Source organism: Anser anser (assembly GCF_964211835.1).
Source record: "Anser anser genome assembly, chromosome: 1".
NCBI lineage: Eukaryota > Metazoa > Chordata > Aves > Anseriformes > Anatidae > Anser > Anser anser.
In genome coordinates, this window is record NC_139720.1 from 2,144,433 (window position 1) to 2,168,872 (window position 24,440).

The 24,440-nt window shown below is 46.0% G+C and overlaps 1 protein-coding gene across 3 annotated transcripts in view; it reads right to left on the reverse strand.

Annotated features, from left to right (window-relative positions):
• Positions 1 to 24,440, reverse strand: part of EXOC4 (exocyst complex component 4) — a 382,597-nt gene that overhangs the window by 52,181 nt on the left and 305,976 nt on the right. For all 3 annotated transcript variants that reach the window (XM_083819252.1, XM_083819251.1, XM_083819253.1), the window contains 2 exons: positions 15,862 to 15,998; positions 8,018 to 8,173 (listed from right to left, as the gene is read on the reverse strand). In XM_083819252.1, coding sequence (XP_083675378.1) covers positions 8,018 to 8,173; positions 15,862 to 15,998 — 293 coding nt within the window. The remainder of the gene's footprint in view (positions 1 to 8,017; positions 8,174 to 15,861; positions 15,999 to 24,440) is intronic.

The following is a 24,440-nucleotide window of genomic DNA, read 5'->3' on the forward strand; positions in this document are numbered from 1 at the left end:
GGCGTATTTCCTATTTTAACTCCCATACAAATCACTTTTTCTACAGAAAGCTATACTCTAAAACGCTGTTGCGACAAATGCAATTCTGACGCTCTCAAACAACAACTAAAGTTTGTGCCAAAAGGACAGCAAACGTATTTTTTTTTTTTTTATTTAATACATATCCTTGACTGCAGAAACCTCAACGCCCTCTTTCACACGACCATCTAAACTAGGGACAACCTTCAGCAAGTAACTCTCTTCCAAACGATGACTTTAAAGGGTTCTCGTGAACTGCAATAATTTAACTTGAAGCCTGCTGTTAGCAAGCGCCTCCCTGAAGCAAACTGTTGCTATTCTGGGTGCATGCTTGAGCGACTACTCACTACATGTGTTTCTTTATTAAATTTGCAAGGCTAAACATTTAACGGTAAGGATATGAAAAAACAAATCATCTGAATGTCCAACCTTAACTCTGTATATTAGAATAGCATCTTCAGACCTTTGATTCCCGTACGATTTTTCAGCCATACTTCTTACTTTTCTGGTTGCTTTTATACCTGTAAGTGTCTATCTAAGACAGGACCAGAGTGCATGAACTCATCTGTAACCACTTCACGCATATAATTTACAAGTTTTTGACGGTTCAGTGGGTACCTTTGGTTTGAAATACCATGGTTTTGAAAACCCAGATCCCATCCTACCTTAACTACAAAGTTTCCTTTGGATTTTGCCAAAGCTTTCCAAAAGACAAAAAAAATCCTTCAGATTTTGTTGAGCACTCAAGGATGAAATATCGAGCTGTGGAGATAACATATTTTAGAAAGCAAGAAAACCACACAACCGAGTGGTTCACGATGGAGTGTTTTATAGAACTGGAACAAAAGGCAAGGCTCCGCTCTCCTGCAGGTAATTCAGGTATGTATATACTGATGCTCAAGGTTAATATTGGTTAATTGGTTAATATTACATATCAGCTACACCGTGAACAAAGAAAATTCAAGTATATTTCTTCACTGTCCAGCTGCTCCTTTGTCGGAGCTCACTCTTCGTTGTAACTGTATTTGATGCTGGTGCCACAACACTTCATCATCGCCTTTTGGTCTCAGTTCCCATGGGATTTATACGTGTTTCAATAGGGTTCACTCTTAACTCTCTGCTTTGTCAGACAAGGCCAGCTGCGCCAGCTACGTCCTTGGATTAACAAAGTACTTCACTTTGCTTCCCTTTGTTAAGCCATCCATTTATACATATTTTTTTCCAATACCGTGACCAGCAATGTATCAGCACTAGATCCATTCTGTTCCCGTGGATACTGTCTGGGATGCACAGCGCATCCTTGGTACCAGCAGGGATGGGGAGAAGTCGGGGTCCTGGTTTCCAAGAGGAGTCTTCTGCAGACAGACTGGTTTCCCCCTCCTCTCCTCCAGAAAGCAGGAGCACTGGTGATGCATTTACGGGATGAGTTGTTGATAAAATTAAACAGCCTATTGAGCTAAACTGACTGGAAACACAGGGACTGATGACAGTAGATGAGACTTCCCCTCATCTCTATTTCAGCCTATACATGGGAGGACGGGAAACTCGTACACTACGGAAAAAAGGCCAGGGAAGAGCATATGTGATAAATGGGGATGACCTGGGCTACTTTTAAGGTGCTCTGCCCGTGCCAGAGCAGGGCTGAAAAGCAGCCAAATGTCCGCATCAATACTGCAGAATGAGGAAGGAGGTCTCTGGTGTACCCTTGGCAGCAGCTTTACGTTCGCTTACTGCTCCTCTCCTTTTTCTCTGCCAGGAAATTAGCTTCAATTATCCCTTCTGCAAATAAGGCCAAGGAAACAGCTCACTGGGAGGGAGCGTGGAGCTGCAGGAGGAGGGGGGACACCAAGAGAACCCCTTGGGAGTCCCCCCAGGAACACACTGACCTGATGAGGACCTCCTGTCCTCTCTCAAACCCTCCTGACCACAGACCTCAGAGGGATCCTTTCCATTGAGCATCAGATGCTCGTAGAGGAGAAGCAACAAAATGGATTTAAACCACAGCAGAAAGCAGCAGGCAGAGCTGTGCCTGTACAGGAAATATCCTAAAATTATCGGTTGAACTGAGAACAGGACAAAGATAATTTGTTTTCTATCCCTGCATTTTAGCCATAGAGTCAGCCTGGGGACTGCGCTCAAAAACTGTAGATAGTAACTACACAGGCAGACAGATTTCCCCTGAACCAAATCAAAGAAATTCCTATTATGTTCTTATTTATAAAGAAAGAGAGAAAAAAAAAAGTGGTTTGTTTCTTCATCTCGCACCAGAATTTGTTCAACAGTCATCAAGAAATTGTGCGAGTACCAAAACAAATAACCCACGTGGGCTTTTCCTGCAAAAGGAAACCCTCGGAAATGATTCGCTGCCGCAAGAACAATAAAACCCGGCCCAGCCGCATTTCTACAGAAGCTGTGGTTTCACTCGTTTCAAAGGTTCAGCACCTGAAGGTATTTTAAAAATTCAGCACATGAGGACATTTTTTTCGCAGCGCATCCAAACAGCATTGTAGCCGTGATGAAAAGATGCTGCAGAGCATCCTCAGTGGATATAAATTCACGCTGCCAACCTAAGGTACTCAGTTTTAAAGGACTGAAGATCTAGCCCAGCCTAAAAACGACCCAGATTTGAGGTTCACCGGGATTTGCAGAGCCTCAACAACAATTTGTGCATCTCTATTAGGGACCAGCGCGATCGGCGCCAGCACTCCCAGGCAGCTCCAAATCTCTGCTGAGAGGTCGCAACACCGTCGAAAAGCAGACAGCGCTAATTGACAATTTTAAGCTGTAACATCACGCGCCATCGTCTCGCTTAAATTTATTTGAATATTCTGGTCTTGTTAGGTTTGTATTATATAATTTATCACAGCAGACAGGGAAGTGTCTCGGAGTATATTGTGTAGCTCTAATGATGTGATTTAACGATATTAAATCTTGTTAAAGCAGGAGCTGGTGTTAAAGCTCTGTGAAGGAGCTGAAGCTCCGTGTCCCTGCTCTGCCTTCCCTCTCCATCCCTGCCACGCAGTGCAGGGGTACCCAGAAAGGGACCTTGGTGGAGCTGAGCACTGCTGCACTCATTTCAATAGATATTGAACTCTGTAGGATAAATCAATCTGAAGCTGGGAGATTCTTCCTGGATTCAGGTCCAGTACACACATAACCGTCAACTGCCCCCTCCTCAAACTAATGAAAAACCCCAAACCCAGCCCAAATGCCCCCAAACTTCTTTGTCTTCATAAGACAAAGGGAAGCAGGAGGGAACTTCTCAGATAAGAAGTGCCCTGTGAAGATCCAGGAGCTCACTCTATTTTATGCCTCTCACATGAAATTCTTGACAGCAACAGGATTCAGCATCAGTTGTGCTCATGATGAGGCCATTTAGACACGTTTTTCTTAAGATCCAAGAAGAGATCTAGAAACTCATTTCATAGAAAGGAGCAGACTGTCATCAAATGGAAATGACTCACACCTACAGCACATCCAGATTCATTGTCCCAGTGGAGGAAAAATGTCGACAGAGTCTGCTGCCAATCTTCCAAGACCATCCTTTCCCCCTTTAGAAGTATTGTAAATACAAGAAATAGAGCCTGGGAAGTTGGAGAGGGAGGCCTTTTATTTTAAAGAGAGAAAGGAACAAGAAAAGAGAGACAGGAAAGCCACAACTGAAAATGGGAAGGAAATCTAAGAGGTAAAGAAAGGGAACATCCATCCATGAAACACCAGGGCTTCAGGCATCAAAAGACAATAAAATTAATGGAAAGCTCCAAATCTAACGTGACAAAAAACACCCACCAGACAGCAGATGGAGAAACCTAAGATTTAGCTTTTGACTAAAACCTTCACTGGTACCTCCTGGCTGCCAGAGAGGTGGAAGAAGGGGAGAACACCCTACCCCAAGCTAGGACCTGAACTCCATGCTCCCGTCATTGTGGCTCCCAATTTTGCACGAAGGAAGGACTTGAAGGCCCAGAGCAAATTGTCCCAACTCATTCCCAGTTTTGCAGACTGTTTATTTATGTAACGGAAAACTTTAAGCACGTCAATCCCTTTGGAAGCAGTTGAAGCAATTCAAGCTGTGATAGGAGCAGCTGATGAACTTGCACGACGCTCAGGATTTCAGCCCCAAAACTGGAGGGTATGTTTCTTGCTCCTGCCACACTTTCTGGTGGGACGTTTAGTCTATCCCTGTTTTTATCCTTCAGCCTGACATTTTTGTCTTGTCCAACAGTGAAACATCTCCAACGTAGTCCCAAATCTGCAAGCAGGCTCCAGTTTTACACTGGAAGTACTGGCAGGGGACAGCATTGCCTAAATCAAGGGAAGAGAAGAGATCCTATTAAGCAGGGATAGTGTAACTGTCCTGAACGATGCCATTTGGGAGAATTTGGTGAAGGATCTGCTCTTGCACAGGTATCCTGTTCGAATATACCTCTTCCTTTTGGTGCAGAGCGACTGAGGATGAACATCTGCAGGTGAATGGGAGATGCAGCAGGCAGCTGGAGCACTCTGCAGGCAGGGTTATCCTCATAAGAAAAACAGAAGCAGCGAAAAGAAAAGGCTTGTGGTACATGGAGACACTGAGAATAGGGTTTTTAAATTGCTACAACAGCTGTAGCCTGAGAATCTGATCCCAGGTTTGGTATTCAGGAGCCTGCTGGAGTCAAAAGGTGAGAGGAAATGGAATCCTCCTAACACAGATCTGGTATCTCTGATCTGCAACCGTAATAATCTGCATTGGGGGGTGATGTTCAGACCACCTCGGGGTTTTCAGGCAGATGTGTTGCCCCATGAATTGCCAACATACCTTCCTCAGCTCCCCAGACATGTCGGGTGCAACGTGTCCTTAGCCCCTGCCACCCCTTCTGCTGCAGAGCTGCACTGGAAACCAGGAATTTCTGCTATAACTCAAGTGTGACCAGATCTGAAGCTCTTTTTACATTGCTTTCCTTCGTCAAAGGCAAACCTGGAAATGATACATCTCTGGGTTTTATCACCAACATATCTGATTCAGTAATGAACTGAAGGCTAACCTTTATAAAGCGATAAGGGCAGCATATTTCACACTCGCCCCAGTGCCAAATAGCCTTCAGAGCTTTAAAAACTAATTATACGAATAGAGGCATGACTTTTCTTTTCCTTTCTCCCCTTGCCAAGTTCTGAGCTACTATAATATGCTCAATCAGGTCCCTTTGTCTGGCCAACCACACCAGAATATTAATGGAGAGATTCTGCTAGTAGCTTACCCTGCCTTTTGACATCTATTCGCAAAAGAGATAGTGGCAGGTTAAGACAACAGAATCAATCACTGTCAACACAGATATGCATGAGGGTGTTTTTTTTTTTTGCAAAGGCACTGCATTTGGATTCTTCCTTTTAATTAAACAAATGAGTTACAGGAAACCCGAGGAGGCGGAGGAAAAAAAAACAGTGCACTGATGGCTCTTCCTGCCACAATCCAAAAGCTAGTGGCAAACTTTCAAGACCTATTTAATTCAGCAGCGTTCGTAAAGGGATGCTGCTGAGTAGTTCGAGCCTTGCCGTCAGCCCTGTTTTATGTCCGGACAGAACATGCTCCCACGTTTCACCAAGCTTAAACCTTCCTTTCCAGCAAAAGGATGCTTAGTCCTGTCCCTGTTAGCTGAGGAGCTGGGTCGGTGAACGCAGGTGGGTTTCTACGTGTCAGTGTTTTAAATAGCTTGGATGGCTCAAGTGAGAACGAAATGAACTCTCAAAGGCTCTCTCATCACAGAGATGACCCTAACCAAGATATTAATTGGGCAAAGACCCATTTCCCTTTGGCTCCGCAGCAGCCTTCAGGCAGTGATAGCTAAGGCAGAATTATTCCCAATTCTTCAGCGGTGCCAAGAGGGAGAGAAAGAAGCAACAGCGGCAAAGAAATCTTGTTCCTTTGTATTAGGAGCAAGTCTCTGAAAAAAAGTGTGCTTAAGTGGAAAGAAGATGACAAAAAATTGGACAAGCAATTAATTTTATTTTGAAGCTTTCAGGAGAGACCTATTCAACCATGCACAGATTCTTGAAGAAGTTTATAAGCCATGTCGCTTACCATCAATGGCTAAAACTGGCCCAGACCAATTATTATCATTTAAATTAATGCTACAGGAGCATTCAAACAGCACTCTGAGGAACTGGGGCTTAATACATGATGCTCTGTGCAAACAGATAGTGAGAAAAGATCTTTGTTCTAACATCTAGGCTAAAAAAAAGGCAGAGTACAGGAGCTTTTCTCAGGGAATTCAATGTAGATGACCTAATAGGGCTTTCTATTCTAACATCTCTGATACAATTGCAAAAAATACTTCAATTAATGGATAGTAAAATGACAATACTTGAATAAAATGCACATTAGGAGCAAAATACTGGCACTGCTATCATCAGACTGAGCTTGGCCATCAGATTTAGCCTGGCCAGGTATTTATGCTAGGAGGTTACACTCAGCCAGCGGTACCCAGCTCTGTATCCACGGGAGCTCTGGTGTCCCATGCTGATGGCTCAGAAATCACAGAAGGAGCCAGGAGGGCATCCCAGCACCCTTCCATGCCAAGAAACAAAGGAGAAATCTGATGGCAAAGATGGAAGTTGGGACCAGATTTCCACATCTCAGAAAAAGAAAACACACAAAGACCTCAAGGGCTTTGCAAACGATTCTGTGATTCTATGATTCTTCCAATGTCACTGAAGACTTTTTAAAACACTGGTGATGCTGATTGCCATACCTACTGCAGTACCCACAGCAGTAAAAGCAAGCATTTCTGTGGCTAGATGTATTTTGTACTTTTTGTCGTTCCTCTCTCTAGACTGCATCATCTTTATGTTATTGTGCTTGCAGTCAGTGAATAAGTAAAATGACAATCTGGGCAAATTAGACTTTAATTTTCAACAGCTTCACTTACTCCTACTGTTTTATAGCCAAATGCCAATCAAGGATGTAACGAATAGTGATGGGGATGTGTAGACAAGCTTTTTGACTCGCTGGAATGACAAAAAGGGCCCGTTTCTTCAGGATGAGCCAATGATTCAAAGACTAAGCGATTTACAGTGTGCAAGGAAAGGCAATCTGCCCGTGTACAGGCTTCCACTTGCCTAAAAAGAAAAGGTGAAAACAATCTTGTTCGGATACAGAAAGTTGCCTCTGCACGAATCCCCTCTGGAAGTACCACTGCTTTTCAAGACCAGTGAACTCTTGGCCGTCCTTAATAGCTGCTGGGCTCAGGATGGAGGTGAAACACCACAGGATCCCAGCTCAAACAGAGGGCAGCTGTGGTGACAACGCCAGCTCTGGGAATCCCTGCCCAGTACAGTCAGTTGTCCCCACTATTAGGTCACAGACTGGTGCTCTCTGTACTGCATGGGTCACCAGGGTTGCACCATCAAGCACCACGAGGATCTGCCTGAATGAAAAACAACCCTTTCATCCCTTCCCCAATCCCAGCCACTTTCCTGACTTGTTTCACAAGCACGATTCTTCAAAGAGCTGCGCCTGAACAAGCAGGAATAGTCAAGAAGTGCAGGAAAGCAGTACGCTGGCGCTGCCACTGAAGCCTCCTTGCTGACCCATGGCCTCCCTCTCTTCTGTTCCTCTTGCATCAGAGCAGAAGCTCCACTTTCTTCTTTCTCTTGAAGGATAAAGAGCTGCAGGATGGTTTAGCTATCAATCCATTGTGAAACGGGCGCTGACAAACACAGCCCAGAAACGTCTCCAAAACAGCACATTTCCCTAATGGTTTCTTGTTACCATCGGCAGAACGAAACACAGGCAACGTGCAGGAAATTCTCAGTTCAGCAAAGCTGGTGCCTTCACATAAAGGCACGTGGACTTAAGCTTTATTACTCCACTCAAGGAAAAACCACATCTCAAACTCTTCTCATACCTGGAGACACAACAGCTACGCAAACACCGTAATTACTTTGTTTCCAGCACATTTTACCATTTTTTGCGCTGTCTTTACAACCCTTTTACAACTTGGGCTATAAAATGTTTTACCTTATAAAGTCTTCCTCCTCTTCCCTCTTGGGTCTCAGTTGCTTGGGCTGAGCCATGTTGCTCCAGTTGGGCAGGGATTTCAGGAGCCTGCTAATATCGTCGTCTTTAGCCCAGGAGGCGCTGATCACCAGCTTTTCGTCCGACTGCACGATGCTCCTATGGGAAACCAGCAGCAATCACATCAGTGCAAAGCATAGAATCATAGAATCAGAGAATATCCCGAGTTGGAAGGGACCCACAAGGATCATCGAGTCCAATTCCTGGCACCACACAGGTCTAACCAAAAATTCAGACCGTATGACTGAGAGCACAGTCCAAACACTTCTTAAACTCTGACAGGCTTGGTGCAATGACTACATCCCTTGGGAGCCTGTTTCAGTGCGCGACAACCCCCTCGGTGAAGAACCTCTTCCTGATGTCCAGCCTGAACCTCCCCTGCTTCAGCTTGACACCATTCCCTCAGGTCCTGTCACTGATCACTAAAGAGAACAGATCGGCGCCTGCCCCTCCGTTCCCCCTCGTGAGGAAGCTGTAGGCCGCCATGAGGCCTCCCCTCAGCCTCCTCTTCTCCAGGCTGAACAGGCCTGGTGACCTCAGCCGCTCCTCGTACGTCTTCCCCTCTAGGCCCCTCTAGGCCCTTCACCGTCTTTGTAGCCCTTCTCTGGACACTCCAATAGTTTCACGTCCTTACACAGCAAACCGCACTCTTCACATGATTCCAAACTTATTAATTAAAATCGCTGTCACATACAAATGTGCAAACCACACGGTATTAGAGAATTGGTCCAAAAATTAATTCAGCAAATAGGTGGAGGGCACAGCAATACAAGTGGACATGATACCTCTTCTCGCAGATAACTAGTGATAGGACTAGAGGGAATGGCCTTGAGTTGTGCCAGGGGAGGTTCAGGTTGGAAATTAGGAGACATTTCTGCTCAGAAAGAGCAGTCAGGCACTGGGACGGGTTGCCCAGGGACGTGGTGGAGTCACTGTCCCTGGGAGTGTTCAAGGAAAGGTTGGACGTGGTGCCTGGGGACATGGTTTAGTGGGTGACATTGGTGGTAGGGGGATGGTTGGACCAGATGATCTTGGAGGTCTTTTCCAACCCTAATGATTCTATGTTTCTATGATACAAATTCCTCTCAGGCTCACAACTCTTGATGCACTTTGACAGAGTCCCTCAGGGGATAAATGGCCATATTGTCCCCTACCTTGAAATCACCCAACTTACTATCATTTACACAACTGGAGGAGGTCATCCTGCGCTACGAGAGCGAGGAGGTAGTTTCTCTACACCTCATTTGTTCTCTGCAATCTCAACCGAGCCCGCCAGCCGCTGCTGATTGTGCTGTGCCTGCAATGTGGAAACCTGCCCAGGCAGACCTGGGTGGAAGCCACCAGCCCACCGCACACCAGCTGGCCCTGCTTGGGGAGCAGGTCTGAAGCAAGGAAAGGAAATGCAGGGTCCCAAATCTTCTCTCCGGTCATCCAAAACATCTGATAATAGTTTTCAGCTGAGTCGTATGTATGTGTGAAATCAAATCAAAGATCACAGCATATTCCAATTACGAAGATTTCCCGTTTAATATTTTTGGCAATGTAAGTAATCTGAAATTCCCACCGGCAATTGCAGGAGACAAAAGGGATGCTCTCCGTGGAGGAGTCAATTAGCTGCCTATTTTTTGAGTTGGGATTGCTCATGAACAACCATGAGCACACACAGCATAGTGCTCTTCCATGCTTCCTATTTCACCAGCACACCGGTGAGCTGAGAGTCCTCTCCCTCTCTTGGGTTTTTGGTAAACTGCAAGGATTTGGGAAGTGTTTTTCACCCTCTTAGAGAAGGTAAGTGGGAATTAGGGGTACTGGTGTTTCCTTTTACGTCCTTTCACCAGTTTCGTTCACTGGCAAGCCTCATGGTGACCAACTGGGCTGCTTCTCCAGCCCAAGAAGAAGCAGATGTCCCCTGTCCGCATCACTCACAGCAAGAGCATGGTGGTGCCCTCTCCAGCAGGCAGCAGTGGGATTTTTTTTTTTTTGCCTTCTCTAATAGGAATATGGGAAACCCACTGAAAAAAAACACAGTATAGCATGACTTGAGAGATGAAGCATATGAAAAGACAAGGTCTCAGAAGCCCTGTTCCTACAGAGAGGCTTAGCTGCAGATTGACAACACAATCAGTATCTCCACCATGCTCCCAGAGACGGATCAGCTTCTACTAAGCAAAAATACATAAAACACCCCAGACCTGTGTTTGCCCCTCAGACACCCACAACCCCTCGCTCACAACACTTCAAGGCATCCAGAAGTAATGCATCTTTGCTGTGCCCTACAACGGTATGGGCTGGCAAGGTGCAAACACTGGATATATGTTTTTCTGTTGCTGTCCCCCAGACAAACCGTCTTCTCCAAAGAGGGCAGAAACTTTGAGGATGGAAAAGATGCGGAGGTTCAATGCTGGCTCTGTCAACGGAGAGTCGCTGGGTGCTGCAGTATGGACATGTCTGTGCTGGCTCAACCCACGTCAGCTCAACCTGGACCTCACCGGGGCATTTACTGGGCTGAGCACTTCTGGATGGCACACACGATGGTCATGGGATGGTCATGGGGCACACAGATGGTCAGAGCTCGCTGCCATTCAGATGGTGATTTTGGGAAGGGTTATATAATAAAGACCCTGAAGGTTTCTGAAGGGTTACGTGGATTAACCAGTCTCATTTTAAATTAACTGAAAGGCATGTTTTGTCAATAAATAGAAATAAAAGTAACAACACACTGAGTATATGTGTTTGGAAGAGGAAAAGGGTGAAAATGGCATTGAGATAGGAGCCAACACTGATTTATCGTGAAACCGAGATGACTTCTTTTCCCACCAGCGCGGAGCAACCTATCACTCCTTTCACCTGCCACCAAGAAAACAACCTCTGCTCAGTAAGTACACAGGACTTGTGAAAATGAATTTGTCACATGCACTTACATACAAATTTTCCTTATCTTTAAATTTCATGTTCAGTCTGCCACAGACAGAAAAGAACGAATTCTGTTTCCAGCCACAGAAGACCTCGGCATCAAAATATCAATTTGGCCTTCTGCTGCTATCAGGAACTCAGTGTTTTTCCGTTTATGAAAAAAGGGATCTGCTCAACACCCTGGAAAAAAAACATTCCACCAGAATCTCTGACATCCGAGCTGGAAAAACTGAATTTGATTATATTTGGCCATTTCTCTGCCAAGGCAGGACAACTGTTCCACTGAATATATTAGTCAGTGCTTTGTCCTTTCCAGATTTAAATGACTGAAGTAATAGACTCCTTCCCTTGGGAGTCTATTTCACAGATGAACAAATCTAACTCTTGGACAAAAAAAAAAAATAAAAAATACTGTGCTCATGTTTTACTTTACTCAGTTTCATCCCATTACTCCCCGTTATTTTCCCTTATAGCAGCCTCAGTACTCGGCCTCCGTACTCAATTATTTACAGCGGTATCGTAGCCCTTCAGATGTCTACGCATGAAAGTCATCTTTGGGAATCTTCTGGTGGAGTCAGAAGACAGAGCTACCTTTCTGTTTTATGATTCTTAGCATCTGCTGGCCTCAAAAACCCTACTGCTTTCTGGAATGGGTGGCAGGGGAGGGGAAACGGGAGTCCATTTGGCCGCTATAGCAAGTTCCAGACTGAGCTGGGTGTCCTTGCTCTTCTAGGGCCAGTATTTTCCAAGAGCCTATCTCACACGATTCCTACTTTTCTTACCTTTTGGTGATGTTTTTACTCATGGGACCGAGTGCCACTGGAGACCTTGTCAGAATTCCCCATTTAAATCAAAAGGGTGCTTCTACTTGATCAGTGCTGGGACACCGCCACTTCCACATGGGTCCCTCTGAATTATTTCCCCATTCTTTCCCACAGTTGCAACACCTCCTAATATTTATTGACAGGTTGGTTTTACTCCAACCACCCCCTCATTAAGAAAGATGTTAAACAAGGCGGAACATACCCTGATCTCCGTTAGAAGCCCAGCTTTCACCATCAGTTACAGACACCTTTTTCCCCACCTTTTCTTTCTAACATCTCAGCCAGTTTTCTGCCTCCGTAACTTCCTATCAATGTCAACCTAATTCGGGTCCTCGAGTCAATTATCACAAGGTAGGATGACATGTTTTAGTACAGCTCAGAGTGCTTCCTTCCAAACACCCCCTTCTCCCAAAGTCCTACGCGATTACTCCTGCTGCCGTAATAGGGTTACTTGCCACCACCAGTGCCATAATCAGCTAATTAATTCACAGCTCAACGGGCCAAGGAAGATGCCATCTGTTTGTACCCAGCTTTCGGGATTGGGGAGGGAATAGGTGAATGCTTGCATGGGTGATGGCACATGTGCAAGAGGCTTTGCCCCTCCACAGCTCAGTGGTTTTTATCCAGAAAACATCTGCTGGTGGGAATGGTCCCAGGTTGGCACCGCTGACCCCTGAGCTGGGGGCAGAGCGATGGAGAACGTCTCCAGACACAGCTGGGGATCAAGGCTTTTCATTAGGAAAACATCTGTGGGCCACAGGAGCTAATTGCACTCTGCTGCCTTGTGCCAGTCGTTTTTGGGAATGATTTTTTCTCCCTGGGTATTTTTCCATGCTGAGCTCTGCTCACATTGCTAAGAGTTTAAAAGAAGAGCGCCCAGCATGTGCCAGGTACCTGACGGCCTGAGGGCGACAGACCCCTGCCTGGAAAGCTTCTAGATCCAAAAAGACACTTACAAATCAAAAAGTTAACATAAGAAGGAGAAGATACCAGTAAGAAGTATTAAACTGAGTGGAAAGAGTGCTTCTTTGGAACTTGAGAAATCCTGTTGTGACTGCAGAGCCTGGATAAATCCATCTGCTCCTCATTTCCTTATCTATTAAAAAGGGGTTTTGTTTTATTTTGGCTGGCTGGAAACGTGTCTTTTTTTTTTTTTTTCCTTCCTTTCTTTTACCTCGTTTTACCCCACCTTGTTTCACAAACTTAGCTGAGACAGTTCAGCCAGGAGGCTGGTCACCATAAGCTGTCTTCATAGCTGGTAGAGGCTGCTGCTCACCTCCAGACAGCCGAGCCATGTTTTAATTAAGGTGAGTCACTCTTTGGAGGTGTCCATCTCGTTTTGCAGACTGGAGAGAGTCAATTGCGGGACTTAATTCAGACTCCTCAAACAGGTTGAAAAAAGCATGAGAAAATACTTGTTCAGTGGAGATGGGATGAAGAAAGACTGATAAAAAGCAGGTGGACACACAGGACAGAGCCTAAGGTTGGACAACAAAATAAGGTGCAACTTCAACGTGAACTTAACTAGAAATGGGATAAATTACTGTAGAAGGACACGGAGAGAGATTCATTTTAGACCTCAAAACAGCAAAGCTTTTCTGAGAAGGGTGCTGGCACGAGGCTAAAAAGAAAGGCTAATGTTAACTTGAACTGGTCAGATTTTATCCCATCCCTACAGTTCCTTGTGTGGCCTTTCAGTACCTCCCAAATCCCAGTAAAAATGGTTTAACTGCTGGCTTAACTCAGGAGTAGAGCTCCTTTCCCAGAAATCTGTTTTCCCAGAAATTTGTTGAAGAAGCAGCTAGATGTGGGATGGACAGACTTAGGATGACACTGCTAACACAGCCGGAGGTTTTGTGGCTCTGTCTCCCATTTTTGCTTTCATTTTAATCCCCGATTTCCCACTCCCCACCATACACTAGTCAGAAAGCATAGCTCAGATTTGCAAACAGTTTGTGTCAAACTTCTTACACACACGTGATTTGCTGGAGACATCTCACCTAGCTCAGACGAAATACGCTTCCGAAATTTGTCATCGATGAAAGCAAGAAAACCTACAGTTCCTACTTACATAAATGCCCAATCCATTCACATCCAGCCCCCCTAGTTTTTGTGTTCGCTAGAAAATCAGAGCCAAGTGCAAATCAAACAAGAAAAATCTCAGCTCTGCACGCCTTAGCGCTGACGTCCTGACGGAGCTATCTGTGCTGTGAAGGACTCCGAGTGCAAGCGCCCTGCTTCGAGGAACCTGTATCTGAATACATTTAATCCACGCTTGTTCCTATTCCCCTTCAGGAAGCATGCACACGGGGAAGGAACAAATGCCACGTGCAAATCTTGCATAAACCATCTCTCTGGCTTCCCAAATTCTCACTCCCGTGACATCTCAAGAGCAGACACGCACTCCTTGCTCCAACAGCTTCGCCTGATCGTATCAGTATTCAGCTCTAAGGAGCGTATCCTGACTTTAGGCAGCTATAAACGGTCATTCCTCCACTAACTTTATTTATCAGCGTGAGGACACTCGAGATTTATCCATCCAAAGGAAAGCCGCGGTCCATGCCGAGCCGTACCGACGCGAGGTCCCTGCAGAGGGCATGCTGACCCCGCGCATCGAGCCGCTCGCCCAGGAGAGCCGGGTGGCTGCTGTACTCCTCCGAATCATTTGAAATGTATATGGATTTCTATTTCAGTCAGTCATTTGCTAGCAGCAAAACTAGAACATTTCCTGTTTTTCCTCCTGCTGTAATCAGGATATTGCCAAATTAGGGCTGTCCTAATTACGCCTCAGCAGGTGCCAAAGCCAGGAATGGTATCAGGAAAGGAAGGAAGGAAGGACCTGTAAATTCAAGCCAGAGAAATTACATCCATTGTCTGGCTGCAGTCAGTGAAGTTTCACATAAAACACGAGCCTTTTGGACAATGGCACACATGCAGCTACCGATTTACACGAGCGCTCGGACGCTGTTTAGCCCACATATGTGCTCACTGCTATTGTTGGTGTTATTAATAATAATAATGAGCCCGTACGCAGCCGCTCGCCAGATGAAGCTCCTTCTGAATGAAATCAGGCAATAGGAAATAATTTCTTAATGCTTTTGGTCAGAAAACACAAGGGGCTTTTTCAGCTTCCCCTGCTATCGCCAGCCTCAATTAGCTATTAAAGGAGATTATGTATAGCGGCTATTATAGCCCACATTGCTACGGCATCTTTAGTGTCTTTCAATGCAAGCATTTATCCCCGCGGTGCGGGGCACATCGCTGGCCCCCCTCTCCAGGGAGGGCCATTTTACAGATGGGCAGCTGAGATGTACAGAGAATAAGTTATTTAGCAATGGTTACCAAGGAAATCTACGATAAAGCAAGTGCCCAAAGGACTCAAAGCCCTCGCCCAGAGGCTGAGGTTAGCTTCCACACCATGGTGTGGGAAGCAGTCAGAGAGCCATCCCCCCAAAATGCTGATGAACAGCCCAGGACGGAGCATTTGATGGCCCCTCGAAAGAGTAAGTTTACAGGAAGGTTTGGGAAAGTGCCACAAAATTCGGTGCGTGTGTATTTAAATGGTGTGCTGTGGTTATGAATTCCAACACTGTCATGAGATCTGAATACCGCAACCTCAATATAATTAATTAAAATATAATTGTGAATTTCCTGGGAGCAAAGGATGGAATGGACGAAATGAAAGGACCTGACTTGCTCTACAAGCAAGCAGTAGCTATATACAAGTGGTTATGTTAAATGGGATGCCTTATGCTCTCCATCTCCAACCTGAGGCCACCTTTTGACCGATGAAGAGAAAAGTCGTGTGGTTTCTAAGCACCCTCCCACTCTCATCCACGTTTAAAAAGCCTAAACCATAGCGTGGTGTGCAAAAAGTCCCCGGGAAACCAAGACTCTTCCTACGGCAATGATCACTATTTCAGATTTTTCCCCCCACCTATAAAATACTATTCCTGAGTGTCTCAGCAGAGATGGTTTCCAGAAGCAACTCCTTCCTACTCATGTCAAGCAGCAAAAGCACAAGGGCAGTATCTCCAATCCTGCCCATACCTGTAGGCAAGGGTGCAGGTGTCCTTGTACTCCTGGAGCTTCACGCACACCATGTTGAGGAACTGATCCGAATAGGCGCTCAGGTCATGCATCAGGTTCATCAGGTCTTGGACAGTCTTCTCCACGATCACCGTGCTCTGGAAAAGAAAGGCAAGTACGAGCATGAATAGAGGTTAAGCAGATATCTTAATTTCAGCCGTCTTGTGTTTTGCTAATTAGTGTCACAGATGCAACTGTACAGCTGATTCTCCCCGACGCCGAGCAGATGCTGGAACAGCCCGTGTCACCAAGTGATGTAAAACAGAACGGAAGAGGAAAAAGCAGAAACCAGGGGAGAAGGATGGCTTAAGGCTTTGAATATTGGGTCTGGAAGAGTTTGGCTTTTTGAGCCAGTGGCTCAGGACCAGAGGAGTTCTCTGGGTCTTTTGTTCACTAGATGAAACCTCAAAATTCAGACGTGTGATTTTTAGAGGAACCAGGTACCTGCAGCTTTGCTGGGCTCTGCTTGGACTTGCCAGCACTGAGCCTTTCAGCCTGACCAGTAATTCTGGACTCCCAGATCGCAGACCATCCTAACGACTAGGGATTACACCCACTGCTCACATTTGCACGAACTGCACGTGCTGGGGACAAGCTTGCTGCCGAGGGTTAAGTAGCACCTTGCAATCCTTTTGTTATGACAAGCGGCGTTATTACAATCACGGGAACAACAGGGCAAAGCTGCAAACCGAAAATGCTGCTCCCCAGCCTACAGATGAGCCAGTTCTGACAGCCCGCAGGACAAGGAGGTTCTGTGCATCTGATAACATCCTGGGTTTATAGCACCCCATATTTATTTGGGGACTTCTGAGGCACCCCAAGGTGACTTGCTGGCTGTATGTGATTTTGTTTCTCTGAACAATTGAGAAGGAAGGTTATCAAAGTCCCAGGCTGATGACAATTGTATTAATATTAGGCTCAGCAGAATGGAGGGCTGCTCTTGAGCTACGCACAAAGGCGAAGAAGGAGACTGAAGCATTTGGGAGCAGTGCTTCATTTGAGAAGCTCTGGACTCCAGTTATACCGGGGGTACTCCAGGGACTTCCAGAGAGCTGCATCAAGGCTGATTTTAGCTTTTTCTCTCTGTTAATCAGGCTGTGAAGAGGAGTTAGTGACTCAGTTGTTTGCAGAGCAAAATCTCATCAAAACCAAAATCATAGTCCCTGCAATATCCCCACAAGCCCAACTTCCTTCTCTGTATTGATTTCCAGATTAAAGTGCGGCAGCATCGCCCTGATCCATAATCCTGCTCCTCCAGAGTTACCCGTGAGTGACAGGAATTGATTCTGCTCTGCTACCTGTCCCTGATTTGGTAAAAAAAAGTCTGCAAACCTCATCCTCAGTCAGAGCACGGATTATTCCTTAGCATGCGAGCAGCAGGGGTGGGTTAAATGAAGGCTTAGTCACCGACCGTGCCATGCCTGAGACGTCCTTGGCTCACCACTGCACTTGGAGAAGGAAACTCCTCTTTGGTCACCGTCATATTGCATTAACTTGCTCCTAAGCAAACTATTGACCTTTCATATCAGAACTAGCAACAATTTGGGATTGTTTTGTTCAAGCAAAAACGTCTTTTGGCATGGCCACCTCTCAGATGTTTGTGTTTATGCTGCTTCTCCTGTTACTACAAGTAGCTGTGTTTTAATAAAAATTCAATCCTGTCTTGGACTTGATGCCCACAGGTAAGGCCAACCAACCCTAAAGGATTTGCAACCTGCTGTCATCATGAGCAAATGAACCGGACAAGAACCCAGTTCAAGAGAGACCTGGACGTACTGGAAAGAGTCCACCAAGATGCTGAGGGGCCTGGAGCACCTCTGCCATGAGGAAGGGCTGCGAGAGCCAGGGCTGCTCATCGTGGAGAAGAGGCTCCGGGGGATCTTATCAATGTCCATAAATACTTGAAGGGAGGTCCATAGGGCAGACGGATCCAGAGGTGCCTCCATCCCCACTGGTCGGCCGCCAGCGTGCCAGGACACCGAGCTGAGCCCAGCGAGACAAAAAAAACCTTTAAAAACTTTACCCAAATCTCACTAAAATGAGACATTGATCTGGCTCCTTTCCCTTGAGAGTAAACCCTAAACCATGTACGTTGGGCTGGGAAGTGAGGAGTGAAAATTACCTGGTAATTTGGGGAAATTAGATCAATCAGATCCACTAGCCTTGAGGTAGGGCATAATTACACCTTCAGTGCAAGGGGGTTCTGTAAAAGGGCCTCACTTTGCACCAAAATGGCTTAAAATGTGCTCCCATGGCCAGTGTTTGTCTCTCAGCAGAGGACAAGGTGGCTCTCCAACGTGCTTACAAAACCCACAAGAAATGTCTGATTGCACACATGGGAAATACAGAATTTGCCTTGCAGCTTCAGTCCAAATCCAACCATCTCTTACTGGGGCTGATCCTGACCCTTTACCATGGGGCAGTTACGTAGGGAAGTTACACAGGGAAGAAGAAAACCCCAAAGTTCCTAACTCGTGTAGCAACCTGGAAACCAAAAGCAACCATTTGCCTCTTTGTGTGGATAATCATTTCATTTTCCACTGGTATTTTACTGGTGGGAGATGGGTGGGCTTTTCAGAGACCCGTGCCATTACCTGACCTCTCTTAGTTTGCAAGGGGAAGGATCTATCCTTCTTTGTGTCCTCCCATTGCAGTGAACTTTGTGCCTTGGACACGCAGCCACATGAAGAGGAATCAAAGATGCTCTCAGCCTGCCCCACTTCTATTTCATACCATAACTCAATATTCCAGAAAACAACAACTTAAAAAACCCAAAGACCGTACGTTAAAAGAGAGGCTACTGCTGGTTTCTACAGAGTTTCTCCCACTTACTTTCTCCTCTCCACAACAACACTAAAATCAGAGCTAAGCTCCTGTCAATATCTTGATTTTAGAATAAGGTCTTTTGATTTAATGAGAATACTAAGCTACTTGCATGACTTTAAAAAAAAAAAAAAGACAATTACCATATGAAAGAAGGCTGTACTAGATACGTAAAGGCTATTTTTTCTCTAACATTTTAACCTTTTCCAAAGCAATCCTGACACATCTGCATGTGCCCCTGGGGATGCTCTGTATTAGGATGCATTAGGCCATGTTAATACAGCTGGACTCGTTAGCTGGGCCGGCGCAGGATCTTCTAAAACTCGGCGCGAGGAAATGAAAGGCAGCGCATGTATTATCAGAGAGTTACAATCCAGTTGCCGCTAACCCATCTGGATTCATTAACAGCAAATGGATATGATCAAAGCATAATTTTATGGCAAGACACTTCAATGAACCCTTTTAAAAAAACCCACACTAACAAGGCAACGCATCCGCCGAACAATATTCATCTCCTCGCACCTGAAAACACCGCGTGGTGCTGAATCCTAACATCACGCCGAGGCTATGATTCATTACTCCTACAGCACATCGGGGTGAAGGTTTCAAAGGGGTCTTCTTACAGCTACTAAAAATAAAAAGAAATTCCTTCTGACGACCTCCTGTCCATTAGCTACTGTCAATGTAATATGATAAAACAGCATAGCACCGGTCGTTATTAACACCGTGGGTTTTATCTTTAATGTATTTTGCAAACATTTATCACTGCTCCTCGATACAGCCCTTATTCTCAGTTGTGCCGAAGCTTCAGATAACGCAAAGGAGCTCCAGGGCACGTATAATTTACACTCTGACCGTATTGCTTTCCCCAGCCCCAAATGATGGAGAAAAATAAGCAGCCCCAGAGGTATTATCCCTGCGTTTGACAGATGGGGCAGAAAAAAAATACAGAAAAACCCAGAAACAACAGGTCATGGGATTTCCTTTTCTGTCCTCACAGCCCCCTTCTCTTGAAAATCACATTTACCTTGGCTTCATTCCGCAAAACCGGGCTCCTCACTGCTGAAACTCTTCCTCACCTTTGACTTGTGCAACCCCACCTAAGTTTTAAAAATGACCAAATTCCTCTACAGAAAGAGGGCACCCGATGGCACGACACAGCTGGGGTCTCCAAGGGTCCCTGTGGTGGCTGCAAAGGCGCACGGCACAACAGAACAGGGATTAGCGAGTCCCCAACATGCAGAAAAAGTTCAAAGCAACAAGCCAAGCCTACACAAAAATTAAATTTTCAACCTATCGTTTTGTTTTCTCTGACTTCTTGGCAAGGAGCGCTAGATTAGAGGAACAATCTCCACCCCGAGTATTTTTTTTTTCTGCAGAAATTGCAGCTTCTCGCCCGCACGTTCACTTGCAAACTCTTCAACTTCTTGGGGGAAGAAAGGTGAAGATGGGAATCTCCCCGGGCAGGGACATCTTCAGCATGTGATGGGCTCTTGAAAACGCAGCAGATGGAGGAAGAGACCTTGGCACTGTAAAGGTTGTTGGTGATGAGTATATTATTGCCCATCACTTAAATCTCCTTGAGATGTCTTGGCAGAGGAAGGCACCAGATGAGTGCAGGATGTGGCTGCCTGAACGGAAAAAACAAATAGAGCCTAATCTAATTTTTAAGCTGGAGTATAGCTGACACCCCACAATTTAAAAAGTGCTGTACAGAGCACAGCTGTAATTAAAGGCAGAACAGCAGAGACAAAAGCTTTGCAAACCTCTTCAACCTCAACGCTGACCCTCAGCTCTGGGTTTGGGACTGCTTCCAAAGCATGCTGGTGGCTAAATCTCACACTGATGCCTTGACACGTGATGTTTATTTGTGTATTTTCTTGCCTTTTTTTTTTTTTTTTTAATTACAGCTTCTCAGCTGCCCCCAAAATAATTCATTTTTCCAAAGCATTATTCATCCTTCTTTGCTGGTACTGAGAAGGTGTGCTCAGCAGGGGGCTCCAATGTCCCGTGCTGGGGCACTATCCATCAGGGAAGAGCTGCAAATATATAAATCAACACATCAGGGGAAGAAGCCTGCGCTTGTCCCAGCATCATCCATACGGATCTGTTCTGCTCGAAGCAACCTCACCTGTCTTGGGTGCTGTAAACTGTGCAATCAGCCATGAGGGTCACAAACTTGCCTGCGGGTCACGGAGGCTCCGGCTTTTCCTGTGGCCCCAGGAGGTGGGGAGCAGAGCAGGGGCTGCACTCAGAAGCTGGGTGGTTGGGATTGAGGTCTCCTTGGGGTGAGAAGGAGACACGGTGGGGTGTTTCCTCTCCTGCCTGGAAGGCTGGCGTTGCTTCCTTGTCGGCCCCGTGGGTGTTTGGCTGGTTGTTTGCTCAGCGGTGAGAACATGAAATGACCTCTTGGAGGCTGCTGGACATTTTGGGATGGAGGTGATGGAGCTGCTGGGCAGTGGTGAAAGCTGGGTCCGTGTCTGGACAGCAGCGAAGCGCGGTGCTCTGCTGGCATCTCGCCGTGGGGCTCGAGCACCTCGCAAAGCCGTGACAGCCCAGGTGCCGGGGGATGCTCTGGCTCAGGAGCCTTGGTACCATCACTGCCCCGCGGTGTGTGCCGGAGAAAGCCACACGCAGGGCAATTCCTCCTCTTTAACCAAGGCCATGAAGAAACAGCATCCGGCAAGGACGTATTTCAGCTCCTTTTCTCATAACTTCGCTCTTCCTCGTTTCCCAAGGCAAGCACTGGCAGAAGAGCAGGCTCAGGCTCCCACCAGTCCCACCTGGGATTTCTTGATTTCTTCTGCTGACCTTCCGCTCGATGGCTGCATCTGATCTGCTTTCAGGCCGCAATGGGGCCGGAGGCTGCCCTGCAATTCCCTTGGCACCACAACGCCCGCGGTGGGCACAGGGAACCTGCTGGGCTCCAGGCCGTGCCCACTGCCTCCAGTCCTGGCACTGGGCGCCACTGCCAAGAGCCGGGCTCCGTCCTCTCTGCTCCTCCCTGCAGGGATTTCTGGACATTGCTAAGATCCCCCCGAGCCTCCCCTCTAGGCCGAGCAGCCCCAGCTCCCATTGCAGAAGGACCCCAGGCATCCCTCCGCTGGGCTCCTTCCAGTACGTCCCTGTCTCTTTTATACTGGGAGGCCCAGTATCACACCAGCATAATGCCATCAGGTGCAATAAAGCGTCTCCAGCACATCACGGAGGTCGTGGAGCGAGAGCTAAGCTCGATGGGCTCTTACCTTTTGGCTTGGTATACAGGATTCTGCATCAAGATGCACACTTCTCCAAATACCTGAAATCCAGGGTCTAGGATCTAGGCTTAATTTTATGACATCTATTAGCATCATTATCTTATTTTATTTTATTTTATTTTATTTTATTTTATTTATTTTATTTTCCTTTATTTTAATTTTATTTTATTTTTATTTTATTTTTAATTTATTTTTAATTTAATTTTATTTCATTATTTCATTTCATTTTGTTATTTTATTTATTTCAGTTCATTTCATTTCATTTCATTTTATTTATTTTGATGTTATTGTGCCGTGCCCCCACCCGCGGGGCCGCCTCCCGCGGGCTGTGACCCGTGATGCTCGGCAGCATCGGGCTGCCAGATGCAATTTGGTTCCCCTGCCGTCAATTAATAACGCTTTGTCACCCTGCGGGCGGGCGAAAGGGAGCTCTGTGGCAATCTCCCAGCACAGACTTCTTTGCACTGGTGTGGACAAGGAGGGGAGGGAGCCCCAGGAACCGGGCGAGATGCAGAAATACCTTGAGGGGCTCTTGGGAGCTGGGAAACACCAAGTGTCAGCACACCGAATGGCGACGGGAGATGGAGATAAAACCACAAATGCATTCATTCCCTTTGCCCAAATTCTGGCAGCTTAACAAATATCCCGCAAGGACAACGCCACGACTGGTGATCACCCCGCCAGGGGATGCTACGTGTTGGTGGGGCAGACTTGGAGATGGAAATCATTGCAAACCGAAATGCAGGAGCTGGGGACCCAGTTTCCCCCGAGTACTGCCGTAAGATGCCTGCTTAAACCTACCCAACATCTGAAAAATAACCAAGACAATCTGGAAATTGTCTTGGTTATTTGGAAATCTGGGACAATCTGGCTGGGGAAACCGCCCCAGCTCTGCTCCCGCTGCCTGGCACCAACCCGCACCCCTACGTCCGTGGCGCTACCCTCACTAAAACGGGAAAAAAAAGCAACACCAAACCCTGAACCAACCTATTTTTTTTTTTTTTTAGCTAAAAGAGGGAAGATGATAGTCTAAATTGCCCGTTTTACTGATTAGTGGTTATTTCACACTGAGTGATAAGGGGGCTTTGCAATTTGTTTTCTTCTGCGGTACATGCAGGGTTTACAAAGGGCTGGGGTTTTTAGTATGTATCAATTCAAATACATGTTTAAATGCAAAACTCTTTTTACGGTCTCCAAATCTGATAGCCTGCTTTTCTCATCCAGCATTTTTTTTTTTCAGCAAAATTCATTATTCCAGTATCAGTTCTGCAGAATCCTGCCCGTTACTATGGTTATACCACATCCTTCTACAACTTTGCTTCCCAAATGCTCCTAACTCGGAGGGATATTTTTTTCCACTACATCTCTGCCTGTTTCTCTGCAGGTGATATTTTTCATTTTACGGGCTTTATTCGGAGAAGTCCTGAGTGCCTCCATAGCAGAGATGCTAACAGGAGCCCATAATACTCCGTGTTTCTCTCTTAGCATTAGAAGTGATGCTGCAGCAGCCACGTGAGTGCACAAACAAGGTCTTAGGTATCTCTTATTTACCTGGAAATGTGTGATGCAGAAAACATTTGCTCCAGTGAACTAGAATATTGATGAAGAGCAAAATGTACATTTTTTTAAAACAGAGAACATGTACCGTAAAATCTGCTTATTACTGTGTTACCTTTGCCCATGCAGAAGAATTATTTTCTTCCTCTAACCACTATATTCATTATTTAGGATTTCACAGAGCACGGGATTTAAACACACGGGTCCCTGTTCTACACCAAGTTAACGCGAGCTGCAGCCAGCCCTGCTGAAGCCCGGTAAATACCCAATGAATCACAGCTATTTAAAGCACCAAAAGAGGAGTTTGCCAGGAGTATTTTCAAACTATGCTCTGCAACAATTTTAAAAAAAAAAAAGGTACATAATAATCATAGGTTCTGTAACTTGAACAAAAGCCCCCAGTCTTTTCTTTTTCACATGTCGTTTCTGTAGTACGTGAGGCCAAAGCTGGAGAAAGCTGAGGAGGAGCCACTGGGACTGCAGGAGTTTCTGGACGAGACTTTTTCTAATGCTCTTTGTCCAAATTTGAGGCAGGCTTCTGCTCCAGATCGCACTTCAGAGCAAGGAGAAGCTGTGTTTGTAAGATTTCCCCGATTCTGTATTAAACCAAGTCCCTTCTTACAGCAACACAGCTCAGGATCAGCCGCCATCGGCTTTTTCGCATCCTGTAGGGCGAAGACTTCCCATCCGGGCTGCAGTTCAGCTCTTCCCAATCCCTAGTGACTGTTGCACGCTGACATTCACACAGGAGACAGCAGCTCATTTCTCCCACCAGAAAACAATTTTGCTGCGACCGAGACAGAAAGATGTGACCAGGTAACTCCCTAGGAAAAGTTTTTTCTCATTTTTGTTGAGACTTTTGCACAAAAAGAGGAGAAAACCCCCTTTTTCACCTCCCACATG